The 19,935-nt window shown below is 32.3% G+C and overlaps 1 protein-coding gene across 1 annotated transcript; it reads right to left on the bottom strand.

Moving 5' to 3' along the window:
* Positions 1-2,755: 2,755 nt before the first annotated feature.
* On the bottom strand, positions 2,756-5,560 carry LOC145277996 (mitochondrial import inner membrane translocase subunit Tim9-like). Its single transcript, XM_080130166.1, has one exon. The coding sequence runs from the start codon at positions 5,246-5,248 to the stop codon at positions 4,895-4,897; it is 354 nt and encodes a 117-aa protein (XP_079986292.1). The 5' UTR covers positions 5,249-5,560; the 3' UTR covers positions 2,756-4,894.
* Positions 5,561-19,935: the final 14,375 nt, after the last annotated feature.

The following is a 19,935-nucleotide window of genomic DNA, read 5'->3' on the forward strand; positions in this document are numbered from 1 at the left end:
CTGTGGGAGAGAGGCTGCAGAGAAGAGAAAAGGGCATCCTTCACTAAGCCATGAAGTCTATTTTGTACTCTGTCAAGGTAAGATAGGCTGTTTCTAGCAGCTCCTGCCCAGATGTAGCAGCAGTACTCCATCTTTGGACATACTTGGCTTTTATACAGCTAGAGAATTGCATCAGTAGTGAGATATTTTCTGGAACAGTAGAAGGATCCCACCATCCTCCCAACGACCTTGGCAACAGACCTGATGTACGTGTTCCATTTCAGATCAGGAGTAAAGGTCAAACCCAGAAGCTTGTCAAAACATGGAGCCTCCCCAAAACGAGAGCGATCCATTTCAATTGAGAGCGTTGATGTAAAGATAGGAGCTTGAATGTTTAAATGCAAAAATTTATTGACATAAACATTTTCAAAATATGTTAAAAACAAAAAAATGAAACATTTGCTGTGAGATGGCAGTGAATGCAAACACAAAATCTAATATTTCTCAGTAAACGCTCTAACATGGCAACAGTCATACCATAACATTTCAAATTTATGTACTCCATGTATCCGAGAGAGGGTGGTTCACACATGTGCAGATGTTGAAATCGTTTAAAAGAGACGTATGCCCTCTCAAATTTTTGTAAGGAATAGGGTAGTTTGTTATTTTTCTTATAAATTGTAAATTTTTATTTGACAAAAAAAATGGAGAAAGATAAGAAACGTAGGAACCTGACATTAGCACAAGTAAGCTTTTCTATCAAAACTGTACTTAGAATTTATCTCCTATAGTGAAAGATTTACTTAAGAAAAGTATGAATTTTTTTCATTGAATTTTGTCTTTATTCATGAGGGATTCCCAGTAAAAAATAATTGTCAATAAATATTTATTGCCTTAAACAGTAAAAAAAAAATCTGTAAGAAATTAAAAAAGTTTTATTTTCCAAGCCTGTAAATAAATATTTTAATTCTGCTTGCCATAAAATATGTTTAAAATCATGCAGATATTCACATTTAATTAATACAAAAACATGATGGAAAAAGTTAAGAAATATAACTTGGTGCTATCAGCTAGAATACAAACCAAAGAATTTAGTGTTCCAGCAAAATGTTATTGAGAGAAACATAATCTATAATATAAATCTCACCCGTCTTTTTAAATGTATGTATGAATGTTTGCATGTCTCACAAAAACTTTTGACAAAGGCAACGGATTTTCATGAGATCAATATCATTTTGAAGCTCAACCCTTCAGACAACAAATATCCAAAAATTGGTCAAACTCATTGATTCCTTCACCCTCAACTGGGCGCCTTTTTCGCAGATATTTTCGAAAGTCATCACCTCTTTTCGATTGTCTAGCCTTAATTTGGACCTACATTTTTATGTTTTTCAGGGGGGGGGTCAATTATAGAACTGGTGTGGCTTAACAGGTGCTTCTGCAGTTTAATTTTTTTTCGTAAGTAACACACCTCCTCCCCCAATGTAAACAGTAAAATCTAAAATTGTTAAATAGTATTCTAATCTATAAATGCCGATGCGTTACTTATGGAAAAACGGTTAATTAAACTGCAGAAGCACCTGTTAAGCCACATATGTTCTATAATTGAATCCCTTCCCCACAAAAAAAAAAAAAGGAACGAAGAACATAAAAATGTTTGGTGCTTATGTTCTTGTAAATCGCTGGTGAAAACCGTTTTAGATCCAAATGCATTAAAAACTATGCAAGCCAAAAAAAAATTAAAATTTCCCCCCAAAAAAGTGCTATAACGTTTTTTTTTTTTTTAAATTTGTTTTAGACAACTTTCTTTTAATTTTAAATTGGCCACCAATGAAAAATAAAAATTTTTTATAAGTCTTTCCGACATTATCCTCCACCCCAAAACTTTGTTTTATTTCTTTTTCATATAATTTTTAAATTGTCCGCAGAAGATTCGTACGCTATATGAGAAGGTAGTTTGCTATAAGAAGGAGCACACGTCTAGCGTAAACTGAAGTTGTAAAATGGCAGAAAATAGTCCCTAGGTTCAGGGAGTTAATACCATGCAAACGGTAAATTTGCGATGGGTTTGATTATCAGATTCGTTATCAGCGACCTCAAATACCCCTAGGAAACCAAATTAGAGTGGTCGGTGCTCTGTTGTAGCGTAGCAAGCACTATATTTACCCAAACTTCATACAAGATAATCTTTAGTCCATCCCACATCTCAAAGTGACGATATAAGGGAGATAACTTTTATGCGTTTATTCTGTAACATTTTCCAACATTTTATACAAAAAAAAAAAAAAAAAAAAAATTACCTCCCTTTTTATCTACATTAACTCGAGGAGGGTCAAATCTTTTTTCACTTTGCTTGCCTTGCCCGAGGACACCATACGCCTATAAAAGCAAATCTGCCTAATTAACTGTAAACGGTGCTTATCCAGAATTACCCTTATATTAAGATAAAAAAAATTAAAAAATACATAAATCTGGAAGGAAAAAAAAAAAAAACATCAAACCAAAAATAAAATCATTTTTAAGCTATTTGGGAATTAGTAGACAAAAAACAAAAATCTTGCATGTTTCTATTATATTGAGTTATCTCCCTTGTTTTTGAGACTTTTCAAAATGGCGTCGCTCCTTGGTTAGCCATAAAAATTGATTTTGGTAAAAAATAAAACTACTGGATCATTAAGATTTGGAAGGGTCAAGGGAGGGAATTCTGGAAAAGCACCCCGTAGATTGTCACCTCAATCAATATTAATGAAAGAAAGAAATAAACAGAAACATTAGGTTCATTAATAATATTAATTTATGAACAATTTATTTTCTTTTTTTAATAAACCAATCGATTTTAATGATCGAAAATAAAAAAAATAAAAAACTCATGATGATACATCACAATGATGGAATTTTTACGATTGACGATAGAACACCAAACTTATTAAATTTGAATGTTTAAATTTTAACATTGGGTTCACGCAATCCGTTTTCATTAATTAAAAAAAAGTGAAATTTTTAAATAGGTAAAGTCCTATTTCAGTCACTTAAATTATTATTTCGAAAACATCACACATCGAGGACAAGGTAAGTGTTAAATATCGCGGCCAAAGCAGAATGCAAGAAAACATTAAAAAGCGAAAATTAAAAATCGCTTGGAAAAAATATCACAAGATTCATAAGCACGTTAAGAAAGAGGTTTAGCTGAGAAACAACGATAAGTCGAGGGTAAGTGTTAAAAATCGCGACCAGAGCAAAATTCCAGGAAAAAAATCATTTCGAGTTAAAATCCATTTAGTATGACGAATAAACGAAATCAAAACAAGATACCAATCGAATTTGACCTGATGTCGTGTGATTTCGCTCATTCACATACTGTTGCCACATTTTAGTGTTTTTTCTCAAGCATTGCATAATACTAAGCAGATTTTAACTATATGGGTTTTCCTGTAGTACTTTTCTCACTCTCATGCACTTGCCCCTATTCCGATATAATTCGTAGCAGCGGACCGACCGCCGACCGGACTGGACCGATGTTTTTTTTTTGTTTTTTTTTTTAATGTTTAACATATTCCAAAAAAGAGAAGTTATTGCACAAAAAAAAAAAAAATTAAAACAAAAGTAATTTTTCTTATTTCAAATTATTTAATAAAAGAAAGAATCCATTTTGAACTTGATTACCAATTTTAAAAAGTTATTCTAACTTACGGTATCTAACAATTAAATTAAATAAATAAAAATATCGTAAAAAACAATTTAATTTGAAACTACTGTGCAATAATTTATATAAGTTTGAAATATATTAAACATAAAAAAAAAAAATTAATAACCATTTTGGTACAAAGTAAAAATTCCACTGATATCGGCTCGACGGGACGGCCCGCTACTACGAATTCGGACTAGGGGCATGCGAGAGAAGTGGTTGAGGGAGACGCCTCGTACAGAAGAACCTCTAAATGATTCTTCATTTATTAATATTCAAAAAAAAATATAAAATTCAGAATTTTTCTGGCTTTGGTCACGATCTTTAAACTCGAGTTATCGTTCATCCTTCTCAACTTGTTTATAAAACTAGCGATTATACTTTTCCTAGCGTCCTTTATTATACGTTTGCTATAATTTAGTGATTTAATGCATTTTTAGTACTGTGCAGGAATAAGAACGTTATTTTTTAAAGCCATTCTTAAAATGGGGAGGGTGTTTTGTAACTGTTGTGCTTGTGCTTCCACCTAAGATTTAATAAAAGATATCGTGAAACTTGAATTTAGCCATAAAAAAAAAACTATTAAAAAATAGCGCGGTAACAAATGCATTAGCGCCATTTAACGTTACCGTAAAAAAAAAAAATAAATAAATAAAATTTCAAAAAAAAAAAAAAAAAATCACGTAAATTGATCAATTGGTTTTATTTTTAAATAAGAAAATCGGATTTTGTGGCTAACTTAACAGCGATGATATCGTGACGCCATCCTGAAAAAAAAAAAAAAAAAGAGAACTCGCAAATACTTCAAACTAGATTTTAATATTTTTAAAATGTGGATATTGGAAGAACTCAAATCCGCTAAAAAGTATATATATATTTTTTAATATAAAAATAAAACCACTTGATCAATTTACGTGAATTTTTGTGTACGATATTTTCCTTCAGTCAAGGAAGGGTGCGTCGGGAGAATTCTGAACAAGCACCTCATTTTCTTTTAACTAAAATGTTTAAAAATAAAAGGGAAAGGTATTTTTATAACCTAACACGGTGTAGTTCAATGTTTACTCTAAATATTTTGGGTGACTGAAATAGGATTAAACTTTATAAAAGCGTATTTACTTTTAAAGACAGGAATTAACTATTCATGATAGTTCAGCAAGTTTTAAACCTATGTGTCTGGTCCATGTTGTAAAAAAAAAACAAAAAAAAAAAAAACTTAACATTTATGTTCTATTTCGCCACACCCCCACCGGGCGACGACTGAGGGGCAGCGCCGGGGGCCATACCGCTGAATTGTTTCCAGGTCTCGGATCCCATCGGAAGTTCTCCTATATGGCATTCACGAAATCGCTGTTGGATCCGTTGGGTCATGTTCAGATATTTCTGCATGCAGTTCATGGTACACGTGTTTTCCTTCGCTAACAATTTCCGACCGGTGAAATCGTGAATGCAGTCGTCAAAGCACATCGTGCTAACGTGGTTGTAGTTCGTCATGAACTGTCGAAGCTGGTAACTCATGGTCTCCATCGACATCATCTCGGGTTGTTGTGGATCTGTACCTTGCGGGGTGACCGGGGCCTGCATGATGAAGAATTCTCAATTTCCCCGAAACGAAATACTTGAAAATATTTTTCCACTCCGTTAAGGTAATAAATCGAAGGTTACAAAAAATCGTACACTAGTTGTTTTGTTTTTAGTTTTTAGCTTGTTCTGTTTAAAATCAGAAATACAAGCGTTTGATTAATTGTACGAATGCACGCACGAGCCATAAAATCATGTAATACTTTTTGGAGGGGGTTTAAACCATTCCATAAAAAGTACTTTATCCCATTTTTAAACAGAGGACATAAAACACGTGCAGGTTCGACCTTTCTCAAGCGTTATATTTCCGCCGGAAGTAAACAGAGTTATTTCCCTTGGTTAACGAAAAATCGAGTTTATAAATTTCGTTTTTATAATTATTTGATTTTTTTTTAATTATAATTGTCTTTTTTTAATTATAACACTTAGATTAAATCAGCTCTTTCTTGAGATGAGCTATATTTTTTTGTGCTTATATAGATCAATTTCCATGGCTGCCCATATTGCTCAGAAAATCCGCCAACGAGTTGCAACAACCAAAAAAACAACAACACAAAATTTAATTCGGGTTCTTGAACGGAAAACAAAATAAACATTTGTTGATTTTCATTGTAAACCAGTTTATTTATTTATTTATTTATTGCATAAAAGAGATTTTTTTTTTGTTGTTCAATTCTAATAAATTACAATGGTAGCTTCCAAATTATGCAGTGGAAATTACCATAATATTATTGAATTATTTAAAAAAAAAAAAAACAACAACTTTAATCGTTTTAGCAGGTAAAAAATTTCAGCTATCTTGTTTAAATCGAAACGGAAAATTACCTCCCCCTTTGAACTCTCCTGTGTCTTACGATCTTTTCATCCAATTCTATTTTTTTATTTTCTTTAATGAATAATTTTCTACCTTTACGATTTTCGTAATTTTTTGATATAATCATCTTAAAAATACGAGGAATGCGTTGATAGGTGTGCCAGAAATTTCGTGAAAAAATAATTAATAATTCCACCCCCGTCTTTCCAAGCTTATAACTCCTTGAAAAATGTAATTCAAGCCCTATTTTTTTTTTTTTTTTTTTCAATTAAAGGAGCAAGGACCAATTTCATTAAAAAAAAAAAAAAAAAAAAAAAAGTTTTTTTTTTAAAAAGGGTTTTTTTTTTTTGTTTTAAATTTGAATATATTATTTATTGACCTTTTCTCTTCAATTTGTGATATATAACACTTTGGTGAGTAAATAAATTATTTACTTTTTAATAGACATTTCAAAATGGGAGGCATGAATTATTCAACCCCCTGTCTTCCCAAGCTTATAACTACTCGAAAAATGTAATTCAAGCCCTAATTTTTTTTTTTCAATTAAAGGAGCAAGGACTAAGGTTTCGTTAAAAATAAAAAACAAAAGAAAAAACAAACAACGTGGTTTAAAAAAAAAAGGTTTTAAGCTTCGAACTTTACAGGTAAATTTCTAAAAAACACTACTTTTTTTTGTTTTAAATTTGAATATATTATTTATTGATCTTTTCTCTTTAATTTGTGATATATAAAACTTTGGTGAGTAAATTATTTACTTTTTGATAGACACTTGAAAATGGGGGGGGGTGAATTTAAAAAAACGTTTGTCTAAAATATTATATTCGGTTTATTGGAAAGAGCATAAAATTTCACATTGGCCCTGAAAATATCGTAAAAATAGAATCAATAGAAAAATTTTGATAGATTTTTAAAGTTTAAAAATTGAAAAATATTGAGTTCGTAAAATTCATTACTGTTTTTTAAAAAATAAAAAAATATATTTCTTTTACTTTTAAAACAACTTTAATAGTTTATTTTGGAAGTATAATCCATAAAGAAAATAAACAACCCACTTTTAAAAGAGAAATTACGAGTTTTTTATATTTTATTTGCAGTTTCGTGTTAGGGGTGCCAAAAATTCCTACAAAAATTCTGATACACCTAATGCGTAGATACCATTGTTTTCATGTAAAATTCAGTATTATGATTTCAGAAATTTCGTCCTAATAGTGTAGAAGCGCCTCATTTTTTGATTAATTTCGAGCACCACCATTTATTTTTTCACCTTTCCACCATTTCTATTTTTCTCTGTACAATTACTTATCATGTCGCTAAAGAATTGTGTTTTTTAGATTTTTTTGCAAATATTTGATAGACGGAGCTTAGTTTCCAATATAAATTAGCCCTAAACTGATCTCCCACTTTTTATCACCATTTTTTTGTTTTTTTCCATAAACACAAGGGTATTTTTGGTGTAATTTGCACCTGTGAAGTATGGCACGTTAAAAAAATGACAATTAAACATTATGGAGTACTTACTTGTTATTGAAAAATATTATCGTACAATGTACATCGATAATTACAAAAATGTTTTATTGAGTGTGTATATAGAAGTAATTTATAGCAATCAAAACTTTTGACGGTAACAAAAATTCATGTGACGTCGATAAGAAGAAGGGAACACAACACAAGATTGTTATAAAGAAAATTGTATTGATAGGAAAGAGGAGGAAGAAAGCATTTTTTTTCTTGCAAAAACAATCGCTTGTGCAGAACTTATCTGCTGATTCGTCCTTTTAACAATCTTCGTTTCCTGTGGAGTTTGGCCGGGCTGGGGTAAAAAAAAAGGGAAGCCTTGAATTTTTTGGTGTTGCAGTTGCTCTCAAAACTCCTCACACGTGTCTGGTATGAATGACAGAGAAAGCTGACAAGCACGTGTTGTCTTCGATGCTCGACCAGCAAAAGAGGAAGAGAATTCGAAATAACCGCTCTCGAGGAGTTGGGAGGAATCTAAAAAGGGAAACCTGCGATTGGTTGTTTTCCATCCAATCACAGTGCACCCCATTAGTAACTCCTTAATAATTCCAATATTTTCCCCAAAAACAAAATTGAAATATGAAATCATTACAACATGATTATTTGCAGGTTGTTTGTTCTAGAGGTTGAAAACTAAAAGTTCACAGGAAAGTTTTTTGTCCCCCACCCCCAGGCAAAAATAGCCAAAGATGAAAAGTTCTCAGAAAATATTTTTTTATTTTTTAAGGCAAAAATAGCCAAAGATGAAAATTCATAGAAATTGATTATCTTTAATGGCAAATATAGCCAATGATAAAAGTTAATAGAAAATGTTATTTTTTTTAAATTCATTTATTTATTTATTTATTTTTTAAGAACTTTAAATTTGAAAGTAGAAGAGGTGGAGTTTTGTTTCCACAAAAAAGTCCAAAGTTTGAAAGACATGAGTGTTGTATTTTGTTTGTAAGTGAAGAAATTCTCATTCGGTGCACTAATAGGACTATAGAAACTTCATCCTTTCAATAATAAAGTACAATATCATTCACACTTTTTTTTTTGTTCTACAATAATTACCTATTAGCTAAGGTATGTGAAGACTAAGTTTTAGATAAAACTGAATTTAGTAGTTTATATAAGAATTATTGGGATAGTTTTTACTATTTTTAAAATTTGTAGTCCTCTTAGGGCATTGTTTTGTTGGAATAGATTCCCTCTTAGTATCTGGTACATCGTTAGAGACTTTTGATTTTGCAACATCAATCTTTTTTTTCACACACTCCCTTCGAGTCTGGAATAGTTCTAGGATGGTGGGCATGAGTTAATGATATTTCTAGAGGATATAGCAGTTTCATAGAATGGACTTGAACAGACCCATCACCTATCTTGACTTTTATGGAACGAATCTTTTTGTCGTCACCGACAACTAACTCCAAAACTCTTCTCAGCAGCCAAAATGGTCTAGACTCGGCAGGATTCTTAACAAGAACCACATCATCAACATTGATTTGGTTCTGAAAATTGACCTTGTGCAAATCCTGATACCAAAGCTTATGGAATCTAGTCAACATAGAATGATGAGCTTCGATAGATTTTACCATATTTAATCTTGAAGGTGGGTCGCATTTCCAAACATCCTGATCATCCAATTTAAGTACAAGTCCCAAATTAGCGTTAGGATGAAGAAAACAATTAGGATTTATTACTTTGAGTTCTGAATCCGAAGAACATCTAGACGTGAGAGGTCTTTGGTTTATAGCACTTTGAACATCTGAAATTACAGTAAGGAGATCAAAATATCTAATTCAGGAATGCCCAATACAACATGATTTAATAGTCCTGATCATACGTTCCCATGTACTCCCAACCCAAGCAGCATATAAAGGTAATCTGATGTGCTTAATGTTAGACACTTGGAAATTTTCATTGAATTCAGAGGAGGCAAAACCTTCCTCTATAAGATTGCAACCAGCTATAAAGAATCTGGCATTATCGCTGTAAATATGACATGGGATTCTATGTATGTTAGTAAATCAAATTAAAGTTAGAATAAATGAGTGAGTGCTCATATCTTTAACCAATTCTACGTGGACAGCTCTAATACTGAGGTAAGTAAATATAAGCATGTGCATTTTACTAACACCTTCGTCACCCTTTACCCAAACATGTCCAGTATAGTTAATCCTAGTGTGTAAAAAAGGTTTAATGAGATTCACTCGGTGTTTTGGAAGATTTGTACCCTTAGGATATCTGAATGCTAAGGTATTAAATCTTTAACACAAAACACACCTAGATATTACTTTTTTGACAGATTGCCTAGCCCTGGGTATCCAAAACCCAGAAAGGCGGATTTTATTTAAGGTTGACTGAATTCCCAGATGTTTACATCTTTTATGATATTCTATGATAATAAGTTCAGTTGAATCGTGATCCTTAGCTAATAAAACAGGATTGATAACTTCATAATCATAAGTAGTGATTTTACCTATTCTACCTTTAGCCCTGATTATCCCCCTTTCATCTATAAATAAATTTACATTTTTTATCTATTAAAGTAATTCTTTACCCTGAGGAGATTGCAGGTAAGCAAGTTCTGCAGGAAAGTTTTGTTGCTGCATTATGTTAAGTAAATAAATTTTAGCACAACTACTAGGATCTAGATCAACATGTTTTATTTTATTTCGGACCTTAAATATGTTAGTAGTAACATTGATCAATTTATTGAAATCTGAGTATTTATTAAAGGGTATCATTGGTTGAGGTTCAATGTTAGCTACAGTGTAATTTAGTGATGTACGTTGTACAATAGATTTTAACTTAGACACTGAAGTTCACTTGATGGCCATTCTATGGGATTTTTGCTGAGCCATTCAGATCCTGAGGTCCATCGGTTTAGACGCTGTTGAAAATTTTCAAAGGTTACTCCCCTTGTGAGCAAATTGGCAGGGTTCTGATCAGTAGGAACATATCTGAATTTTACAAATATAGAATTTTTTCCCTTCAGTTCCTCTATCATTTGTTGGATGTCCTTTAATCTGTTTCTCACAAATTGGTTCTTAGCTTTAATTGGTTCAGACAAAAGCCATGACAACAGAACTTATGTATCCACTGATATTATTACATCTCCAATCTTGATTCGGGAGTAAGCTTTCAATAAGGGCCGTAAAAAATTAATAGCCAAAAACACAGCCAATAATTCAAGTGTGGGTAAGCTTTTAGGCTTCATAGGAGCCACCTTAGCTTTTGAAAATAACAGATGGGATTTGTTATTCTGTACGCTATACACTGCAAACCCAGAAGCTCCTTTAGAGGCATCACAAAATATATAAAAATCAGTAGGGCTATTTTCACTGATTAAAAATCTAGGAAATTGTACATAATCTAGTTTGGCAATCATGCAACAAGGCAGACCATAAAGTTTGAAATTCTTCTGACACATCATCTCAGTTTAATTTTTGAGACCACAAATCTCTTAAGAGAGTTTGCTCCTGATAGTAACAGGTAAGCACAAAAACAGTGGATCGAAAACCCTTGCAGTTTGGGCTAATCTGCCTCTTTTAGTGTTAACAGACTGGTCAATAGATGACACTGAAATCTGAAGTATGTCTTCTGATGTGGAATATTTATACCCTAAAACTTTTTCCAGTTGACAGCCATGTTCTATGAATTTTTTATCTTTTATCATTAGAGTTTTAAGTTTTTCAGAATTTGTAATCCATGATCTGAGGTTAAAAGTACCCTCCTCCGTTCAATGATTAGCCGTAATGTATTGGTGTGATAGCATATCTATAGAGTTTCAGAAAGCAGGCCAGCAGAATAGAGTTCCATAGGCGGGATGCTCTAGGAAAGAATCTTTGTTCATGAAATTTACGTTTATATTTAGGCACACAGATAAAGCGTTGGTGACACTGTTGATGGTCGTTGTAGCTAGACGAATGTTTCTTTGTGAAAGTTTGATAGGGGGACCATAAATTGGAGCTCAGACGAGCAGTAGTTGCTATGAAAATAACAATAGAGCAGAGATAGGCTCGCAGGGTATCTTCTGTGGAAAGAGGTTGAAGTAAAAAAAAGGCATCACGTACTAGATTAAAAACCTAGTTTTGATTACTCAGATTTGAATGTTATTTTCACAATATTTCAGCTGGTAATACAAATCTTCAACTAACCTAAAAATACTGAAATTTAAGACATACCCATTATGCCCATAAGACATACTTAAAAATGAATAACTGTACCTTTTTTACTCTTTACACTTGTCACTATACTATACTTCACATTTTTAATCTTTACACCTGTCACTATACTATACTTCACATTTTTAATCTTTACACCTGTCACTATACTATACTTCACATTTTTAATATTTACACCTGTCACTATACTATACTTCACATTTTTAATCTTTACACCTGTTACTATACTATACTTCACATTTTTAATCTTTACACCTGTCACTATACTATACTTCACATTTTTACTATTTACACCTGTCACTATACTATACTTCACATTTTTAATCTTTACACCTGTCACTATACTATACTTCACATTTTTAATCTTTACACCTGTCACTATACTATACTTCACATTTTTAATCTTTACACCTGTCACTATACTATACTTCACATTTTTAATCTTTACACCTGTCACTATACTATACTTCACATTTTTAATCTTTACACCTGTCACTATACTATACTTCACATTTTTAATCTTTACACCTGTCACTATACTATACTTCACATTTTTAATCTTTACACATGTCACTATACTATACTTCACATTTTTAATCTTTACACCTGTCACTATACTATACTTCACATTTTTAATCTTTACACCTGTTACTATACTATACTTCACATTTTTAATCTTTACACCTGTTACTATACTATACTTCACATTTTTAATCTTTACACCTGTCACTATACTATACTTCACATTTTTACTATTTACACCTGTCACTATACTATACTTCACATTTTTAATCTTTACACCTGTCACTATACTATACTTCACATTTTTAATCTTTACACCTGTCACTATACTATACTTCACATTTTTAATCTTTACACCTGTCACTATACTATACTTCACATTTTTAATCTTTACACCTGTCACTATACTATACTTCACATTTTTAATCTTTACACCTGTCACTATACTATACTTCACATTTTTAATCTTTACACCTGTCACTATACTATACTTCACATTTTTAATCTTTACACATGTCACTATACTATACTTCACATTTTTAATCTTTACACCTGTCACTATACTATACTTCACATTTTTAATCTTTACACCTGTTACTATACTATACTTCACATTTTTAATCTTTACACCTGTCACTATACTATACTTCACATTTTTACTATTTACACCTGTCACTATACTATACTTCACATTTTTACTCTTTACACCTGTCACTATACTATACTTCACATTTTTACTCTTTACACCTGTCACTATACTATACTTCACATTTTAATCTTTACACCTGTCACTATACTATACTATACTTCACATTTTTACTCTTTACACCTGTCACTATACTATACTTCACATTTTTAATCTTTACACCTGTCACTATACTATACTTCACATTTTTAATCTTTACACCTGTCACTATACTATACTTCACATTTTTACTATTTACACCTGTCACTATACTATACTTCACATTTTTACTCTTTACACCTGTCACTATACTATACTTCACATTTTTAATCTTTACACCTGTCACTATACTATACTTCACATTTTTACTATTTACACCTGTCACTATACTATACTTCACATTTTTAATCTTTACACCTGTCACTATACTATACTTCACATTTTAAATCTTTACACCTGTCACTATACTATACTTCACATAAAGTCACCATTCATGGAGCATTGTTGCCACATCTGTACTGGTGCACCAACCACCTTCTTGGACAGTGATGTGGAGAGAACTTGTTCAGTGCAGGTGCTCAAGCGAGAACAAAAACAGTAAAAATATAGTAATGAACATCGTCTCAGTAGAGTATAGGCCTATAATATATTTTCTTTAAAACAGGAGTAAAAGGGCAAGGTGCTTGGGCACCCCCTAGCACCTCCTCTGCACGTCCCAGTTCTTGGACAAAGTATAAAAAAGATCCCCAAACTTAATAGGTTCTGCACGGTCTACTAAGCTCCAGTCTCTGTTCCATCGCTGCAGTGTTGCATCCCTGTGTTTATTTTACAAGTACTTCCATAGAATACGCTCTGATAAAATTACTGCACTTGTACTCCTTCAACATAAGTACTCCTAATAAACTCTACTAGCAGCCAGATTCTACTCTTTCACTGTAGAGGTCTCAAAATATCGTAAAACCTTCTACTTTAATAGCTTTTTTCTTTTAGACCACTTGTCTTAGGAATTCCCATTCTACTTCCCATTTTTCTGATTGTACTAAAGTGCAGAATTTAAATGTAAAGTTAACCGATATCGTGATGCACAACACTCTCCTTTGGATGACCCCTATAAATCTGGCTGCTAAACACAGTATCCCCTTATGTCTCCATGGCAATATACCTTGCTTGGAATGAGTAAAAGGAAACGCACATACACACATGCATGCGCAAACACACACAGACGCGAACACACACACATACACACACACACACACACACACACACACACATGCTCACACTAAAGGTTTTTATATATTAATGTATTCCATGAAATTAATAGCCTTAACTTTTACAGAAAAATATGAATACTATTTCTATAGTAACAAGTCATAAAACTAATTATCTAGAAAATATCATGCTTAAGGCTCCCAATAGTTGTACCACAACTGACCACATGGATGCATGGCCTAATGGTACAATACATTGATTATAAATCAGATCTAGGTGAGAGTCTTCTGGACGTAGGAGATTCAGTCCTTGCTGCAGACAAGAACAGCCAAGAATAACATAAATTAACGCTTCCACTTGGTTATGGCTGATAGAATGAGAACAATCAATCTCGATTATTTAAATAAAGAGTGCAGTTCGAAATTTCATCCAGGCTTCCAAGTTCAGTATAAAGATTCTCAAGTCCCACTAGAAAATAGTTCCACAGTCACTAACAAAATCGCAGATTGTTGAGAAGATTTTTTGTTTTCAGATTACCCAGGAAACTGTGGGTTTTACTGATATTTCGAGCATACAACCTTCTTTTCTAATTATATGCAAACACCATAGACACTAAAAACTGTAACCACCAGGGTCTGGTCGTACACACGACAAGAAACTGTGCACAACCTAAGTCCCTGTGGCAACACTCTTAACTTCGTCTAGTGTTGGACCCCTTAAAATGTAACTAAACACTCACTTGTCTCTGAAACCACCGATCCGATGCTCAAAGTGTACAAAACATGGATAACCTCAAGTCCATGTGGCAGTACCTTTATCATGTTGACTGGCTGTTCGTCGTCAGGTGGTGTGGTTTGAGTTCTTCTCATAGGTGCTTTGATGTATGGCTGGCTGTGGTGTCGGCGTTGTCAAATCAAAGCAATTCAATAACTCAGAGAACCTTTTTTATAAATGAGAATAATTATTCATAAAATATTTTAGTGTACACTTTGTGCAGAGGAAAGTTAATTTTTCAGGTTCTTGATGGTTTCATGATGTACGATGTTTTCAACTTAGTTTCGTTCAGACAGCTTCTCAGTCAGAGAAGGAAGAGCTTTTCAACTTAACTATTTTGGGGAAGTTATCTAGCTATAGACAACAGCTCAAATCGAAGGTGTGTACTCTTTGACACCCAGCAAGCAAGTCTTCTTCATTTTCAAACAGATTTTTTTTTTTTATGGAACCCTAATTTCAACCATCATCTCTTTGAGATTAGCATTTCCTTCTCTATCGTTTGGAGATTACTCTTTCCCTTCTATTGTCTTTTTTCTCTCTTTTCTTTTCTCTTCTGAGTATGTTTTCTTCCTTCCCTTCTTTTAAAACCTCTCCATCTCTCTTCATCTCTCCTCCCCAAACAAGTATATTTCTAATTGAATAATTTATTTTTTATTTATTTTATTTTACTTTCTTTCTTATTGTAAGATGTCTGTCTATGATAATCAGCCTCTGTGTTCAGGACTTTGAGCGAATCTCTGTTTATGGTTGTTCAAAATAAATTTTTAATAGTTACATTAATCATTAGCACTAGCTGTGGGTGGTCCACCATTCCGACATCAAAATATGCAAAACAAAACAGATAGCTTTTCCTTCGGTTTACATTGTAATAGATTTTCTGGCGACGACATTCTTTAGTTTTTTTATCTAAATTTTTATGGCTCCTATTTAATTATCTATTTGATCCAGTTTTCCCCCCAAAAGAAACGGTTGGAAGAAATAGCAATGAAGCTTTTCTCAAACTGTTTGTCATCTTCGACAACTTGGAAAAGTTCCTAAGCTTAGAAAATGTGTGCCTCCTGAATTTTCCAAAGATCTCAACACTGCATTTACAGTTGATTTTTATCCATGTTACATTTTTTGTATTAAATTTAAGAGAATTAAAATATAAATAGAGTTTAAATCCTTTAAACTAACACTGCACGCATGGTGCAATTACCAGCTCTGGGTAAAATAGTGGCTCATATTTGCATTTAATTGTCAGCAATAGGTATTGCTTTGGTATTCAATGAACCAAATCGGAAATATCTCATCATTCTTTTTTTTGGCCATGTGGTATTTTTTACAAAAATGTCAACACTATACTATACCCCCACTCCCCGTCTGATTAGTTAGGGCTAAAGGATGCTGCCTGGGAGACACATCTTGATATATATATAGAAACAATTTGTTTTTATTTGTTTCAAGGCATAAGACAAAACCATACAAGTCATTTTCTTTTATATTTATTTACAGTGTCATTTTCGACTCGTTATCAACGTTTTACTGAGCTTTAAGAAATATAAAACCGTTTTAAAAGTATATGGAAACGATGCGTTTTTATTTATTTTACAGTATGTCAAGAAAAATAAATACAAAATCGTTCCTTTATATATTTATATACTGCTTAATATTTTCCTTATAGGGCGTTAGACGATGCCAAAGTTTGTATTTTGAAAATATAACCTCTTTTTCAAAATATATAGAAAAGTTTTGGTATATATCTGTTCGGAATGTTAATTTTGCAAATATGAAAATTATTTTCTTTTATACACTTATATTTCATCACTAGCGTGTTACACGGTGTGAACTTTTACTTATGTTTCGAATATAATGACCTAATTTTTAATGTATATAGAAATTATACGTTTTTTGATAGAATTTGAAGAAAAATATATATAAATTATTTACTTTTTTATTTAGTTACTGTTTTAATCTGTTAATCTCAATTACACGGTAGCAAATTGGTTTTATATATTTTTTTCTCTTTCTGTTCTGCTCTAACAACTCTGTCGACCTTTTCCCTAATTCTTAATCCTTCAGTTAAGATAAAAACAAAGACTAATAAGTCCTCAGTCCATTGTACTGTGTATCGATACTCTATAGCTGACTAGGATGACTTCTGAACATTCATATCAGATATACCTCTGCATTCCATATTGAAAAAAAACGAGTCCTATATAGTAGCAAACCTGACTGTATGGTTAACTGTCGACATAGACAGCTTCATACCCTCCAAAGATTTCCAACAAAAGCCCAACAGTCATTCATGGTTTACCCCAGAATGTGTCACTGCCATTGCACACAGAAATAATTATTTCCATTGCTTTCAGCGTAATAAAAGTGAAACTAAAGCCAACTTTAGGACTGCCAGCAACAATTGTAAAAGAGTAATAAAAAATATGAGAAATTTGTATGCTTAGTACGAAACGATAGAGAAGAAAATGCTAAGTTTAAAGTAGCTGAGCAGTGGCTTTGCTCCCACCAGTTTAATAAATAGAGCCCTGAATGGAACAATGTCCTCTATCCCTACCATCATCAATGGACCTGAAGTAATCTCGTCAGTATCTGACAAAGAAAAACTCTTTGGCAAGAACTTTGCAGGAAATTCTCCCCTTTGCAATCGGGGCCATTTACCCCCATATTCTCTTCCTGTGGCTGAAAACACAATAAGTGACAAACAAATTTCTGTATGTATCAACTGTTATATCACACAGGATTATTGAATCTCTCGATAGAGGCTTCATCTCTAGAGAAATAACTCTTGACATATAAAAGGCTTTTGATAGAGTGTGTCATAAAGGTCTACTTCACAAGATCGCCAGCTATAGAATAGCTGGGACTGTCCTCTCAGTTAAAAAATTTCTGATAGGCTTATAAGAGTAGTTGTTGGTAGGTAGAAATCAGAAACGCATTGTATTAATGCTGGCATCCCTCAGGGTTCCTGATTTTTATCAATGATCTCCCAAATTACATTCTCATTCATAGACATTTATGCAGACGACACAACGATCTATGGCAACACTTCAAAAGCCAGCAATGACCAAGATCTTCCTGATTCGCTTATTATTGATCTTGAGAACGAGGCGCAATGGAGGAAAAGGTGGTTGGTTAATTTTAATGGATCAAAAACCAAGCTTTTCTCCTTTCATAATAATCACTCTCATACCCACCATGCCTCAACTGAAATGAATGACCCTCGTCTTGGGGAAGCCCTGTGTAAGACCAGCTTCTAGGACTGAATTTCACCCCTGATCTGAAATGGAACACATACATCAAATATGTTGCCAAGACCTCTGAAAAATGGTTGGATCACTCTACTGCTCATGTATGAATCTCACTGTTGATACAATCCTCTATCTGTAAAAGAGCCAGGTACACCCTAAAATAGAGTACTGTTGCCACATCTGGGCAGGAGTTGTTCAGCATCCTACCTTGATAGAGTTCAAAACTGGCTTGGAAACCTAGTAAGTGATGCCCTTTTCTCTTCCTTGCAACCTCTTTCCCACAGAAAAGACGTCACGAGCCTGTATCTGTTCTATCACTATTTTCATTGCAAGTGCTCGCCTGAACTCTAGTCTATGTTTCTCCCTTGCCAAACTATCACAAAACTCTCGGCTAGCCACAACCGCTATATATGATTGTTCCCACTCTATATCTGTGCCTAAATTTAAATGCAGATTCCATGAACAAAGCTTCTTCCCCAGAACTGCCAGCCTTTGGAACACTATTCTGCTGGCATGCTTCCCGGTTGAATACAACATGGTAGATTTCAAATCTAATTTAAACAAATATTTCTTAGTCAATATCCCAACTCATTGGGCCATGGTGACAGATATATTATACCGTTGCAAATTTATGTAGTTAACACATCTGAGAGGGGAAGCAGTTCATGCATGCACAGATGTGCTGAAATCATTTAGAAAGAAACTATTTTACGTAAACCCTCATCAGATTCTGCAGTCGTTAAGGCATAAAAAATTATTTTGTTCTATATTCCACATATTATGCATCCGAATCCCTGCTTTTTATGCCAGTACCAGAAACATTCTTATACGCTTTGAATTTCCAAAGTTTTATCAAGACATACAAACACACACACATACATTCACACTTATAAACATTTAATAACCTGTTACATAGTTTCAAATTTGTATCAATAGTTTTAAACCATAATCTCTTTTTTAAATGATTGAAATTTCAGAAAAACTTGGGTATTGTGCGTTGGCTGAAAATTTTCTGATGTTATTTACACTTACCATGAATTTTTGTTCATAACTTATAATTGCGAGAACTATATTTTCAAAGTACATAGAAACAATTCAGCTTTTTTTACGGTATGGAAGGAAAAAGGCATGAACATTATTTTCTATTTATTATTATTTTCTCTCTCTCATTCGATCAATAGTGTGTAACATGGTTTCAAATTCTGCTGACATTTTAATTCCATATTATTCTTTTCAAATTATTTCAATTTCACAGCAGTGTGTCAGCTTTCTAAAATAGTTATTATATACTCACTATTTATTATTTTTATTACATATTTATATTGATTTATTATTATTACATATTTAAATTGATTTCTTTTTATTGGTACATATTTAAATTAATTTATTATTACTATATATTTAAATTAATTTATTATTACTATATATTTAAATTGATTTCTTTTTATTGGTACATATTTAAATTAATTTATTATTACTATATATTTAAATTAATTTATTATTACTACATATTTAAATTGATTTCTTTTTATTGGTATATATTTAAATTAATTTATTATTACTATATATTTAAATTAATTTATTATTACTACATATTTAAATTGATTTCTTTTTATTGGTACATATTTAAATTCATTTCTTATTATTATTTAGCATTTTAATTGATTTATTATTATATATTTAAATTGATTTATTATTATATATTAAAATTGATTTATTATTATCATTACATATAAGTAAGCTTGTTAGTAAATAAA

This window comes from Euprymna scolopes, chromosome 6 (genome assembly GCF_053919585.1).
Source record: "Euprymna scolopes isolate OS-2025 chromosome 6, ASM5391958v1, whole genome shotgun sequence".
Classification (NCBI taxonomy): domain Eukaryota; kingdom Metazoa; phylum Mollusca; class Cephalopoda; order Sepiida; family Sepiolidae; genus Euprymna; species Euprymna scolopes.

Bases quoted from the DNA above. Each gene is read 5' to 3' on its own strand.
- LOC145277996 (XM_080130166.1), bottom strand. From the start codon at position 5,248: ATGCAGGCCCCGGTCACCCCGCAAGGTACAGATCCACAACAACCCGAG.